The sequence below is a fragment of the Aplysia californica genome, unplaced genomic scaffold (assembly GCF_000002075.1).
Source record: "Aplysia californica isolate F4 #8 unplaced genomic scaffold, AplCal3.0 scaffold00252, whole genome shotgun sequence".
Taxonomy (NCBI): Eukaryota; Metazoa; Mollusca; class Gastropoda; order Aplysiida; family Aplysiidae; genus Aplysia; species Aplysia californica.
In genome coordinates this window covers 854,686-856,705 of record NW_004797522.1, presented here as the reverse complement: position 1 = coordinate 856,705, position 2,020 = coordinate 854,686, and the positions used below count along the sequence as shown (strand labels likewise).

Here is a 2,020-nt window from a genome sequence, read left to right as displayed (position 1 = left end):
TCGACTACGCCCCTCCTCTCAGCCCCCCCCCCTCTCTTTTACTACCAGTCTGTTCCAGAATTAATCATTCTTTTAATCAATTAAACTGTAATCCGACAAAGTGACTGATCAACCAACCTAAAAAAGATGAAGCACTATAATTATTCATAATTAAAAAGAAACAACGACAACCCAAGAACAACCATCCTAGGGTTAAAGTGAGAAATGTTAGCAAACAAACAAATAAACAGACAAACAAACAAACAAACAAACAAACAAACAAACAAACAAAAGAGAAAACCAAAGCAACCCCCCCCCCGTAAAACAAAACCCGGAAAAAACAAAGAAAAGAAAACAACATCAACCAATAATTCGTGAATACACTGTTGACTATTATATACAGCAAACATCACCAGCACAACGTTATACTATCTGATGGTGGCGTCAATCTGTTAGGATTGGGAAAGAGAAGAAAACAAACAAACAAACAATGTGAGGCAGCGTGGTGGAATCAGGCTCTCGTCAAAATAATCGAAGTGAAGAAACTTGCATTTTTCTGCTGGTTTGTGAATTTTTATCAAATTTGTCTTTGTTGGCTCAACGCCTTTCATGCCCATTGAAGAACTCATTTCTGTGTGGATTTTTCTGAAAAACGTTGATTAAAGGCACAAAAAAATGTAACCTTTCAGTTACCAGGGACTCTTAAGCTAAGGAAATAACTAATCTTTGGCGGCCATTTTCTCACTAATTTTACCTCTGAAAACAGTCGACCCCCACCTCCTTCATTCGCAAATATCTTGACTTGTATTCAAGATAAATGGATATTTTTTTTATCCAAATAAACACAAGGGAAACAGCTTTAAGATGATACCAATAACTCTACATGCCTAAAAATTGACGAGAGCCTGATTCCACCACGCTGCCTCACAAATACTAAAACCGACAAATGAGACGCCAAAAGCAAACAAAGAAATCAACAAACGCACAAATAAAAAAAATTATTAAAAAACCAACCCACCAAAACAAACATATAAATTCAAATTCTCTCGCCAGGTGGACATGATGAACATTGACCAGACCTTCATGTACAAGCGGGATGATAGCCTTCGGGTTGACGTCATCGTTCTGCCCTTCAAAGGGAACCGTTTCGGTCTGTACATCGCTCTGCCTCATGACGTAGATGGAGTCAATGCTCTTGGTGGGTCAGCGCGTTTTGGCGTTTACTAGTGTATTTATTATACGCATTCATAATGAACACATACGGTAAGATAAGATATGATAAGATACATCTTTATTGTCCAGATCCTGGTACATTGGTTTGGTGTTTCACCACGTGTACACACACACACACACACACACACATGCACACACACACACATACACACACATGCACACACACGCAGGCTTACAATCACATGCATAATATAAATGAGCAGCAATATAAACAATAATAATATTATGCTAGATACACACTCAATGTTATTCTGATGCGTGCTCTAAGGTCGTAAGTATATATTTACTAACATGCACATGTACATAAGCACGCACACACGCACACATATAATATATGCACACAAGCGGGAGACAGTTTACTATTATACATTTTAAAAAAATGTACTGCTATATTAAAAAACAAACAAACAACTAAATAAATGAGCCGGTAATAAATAAGTGCTGTTTCCAATTGCGCCCCCCCCCCTCCCCCCACTCCTTCCCTTGGATAGAGAGCTCTCTGTCTGCCAACGTGGACTCACTGTTCCAAGGTCTCAAAATGACGAATCTCAATGTGGACATTCCCAAGTTCAAGGTCGAGTCAACTTTATCTCTGAATGGACCTCTCTCGACCATGGGGATTCACAGCGCTTTCAACCCAAACACGGCCGATTTTAGCGATTTGAGCAAAACCGGTAAGTGTTTGTTTTAAAAAGTTGAATATTAAAAAAAATAGTTTTGTAACAGTTTGAGTATATATAAGTTTCACAGCACTTTCAACCCAAAAGTGGCCTATCCCTCTCTATATAACACACACACACACACACAC

At 38.6% G+C, this 2,020-nt stretch overlaps 1 protein-coding gene across 1 annotated transcript in view; it reads left to right on the top strand.

The window, feature by feature from the left end:
- LOC101845553 (plasminogen activator inhibitor 1-like) overlaps positions 1-2,020 on the top strand; it is a 5,701-nt gene that overhangs the window by 2,269 nt on the left and 1,412 nt on the right. The window contains exons 2-3 of the mRNA XM_005100595.1: positions 1,033-1,177; positions 1,704-1,886. Coding sequence (XP_005100652.1) covers positions 1,033-1,177; positions 1,704-1,886 — 328 coding nt within the window. The remainder of the gene's footprint in view (positions 1-1,032; positions 1,178-1,703; positions 1,887-2,020) is intronic.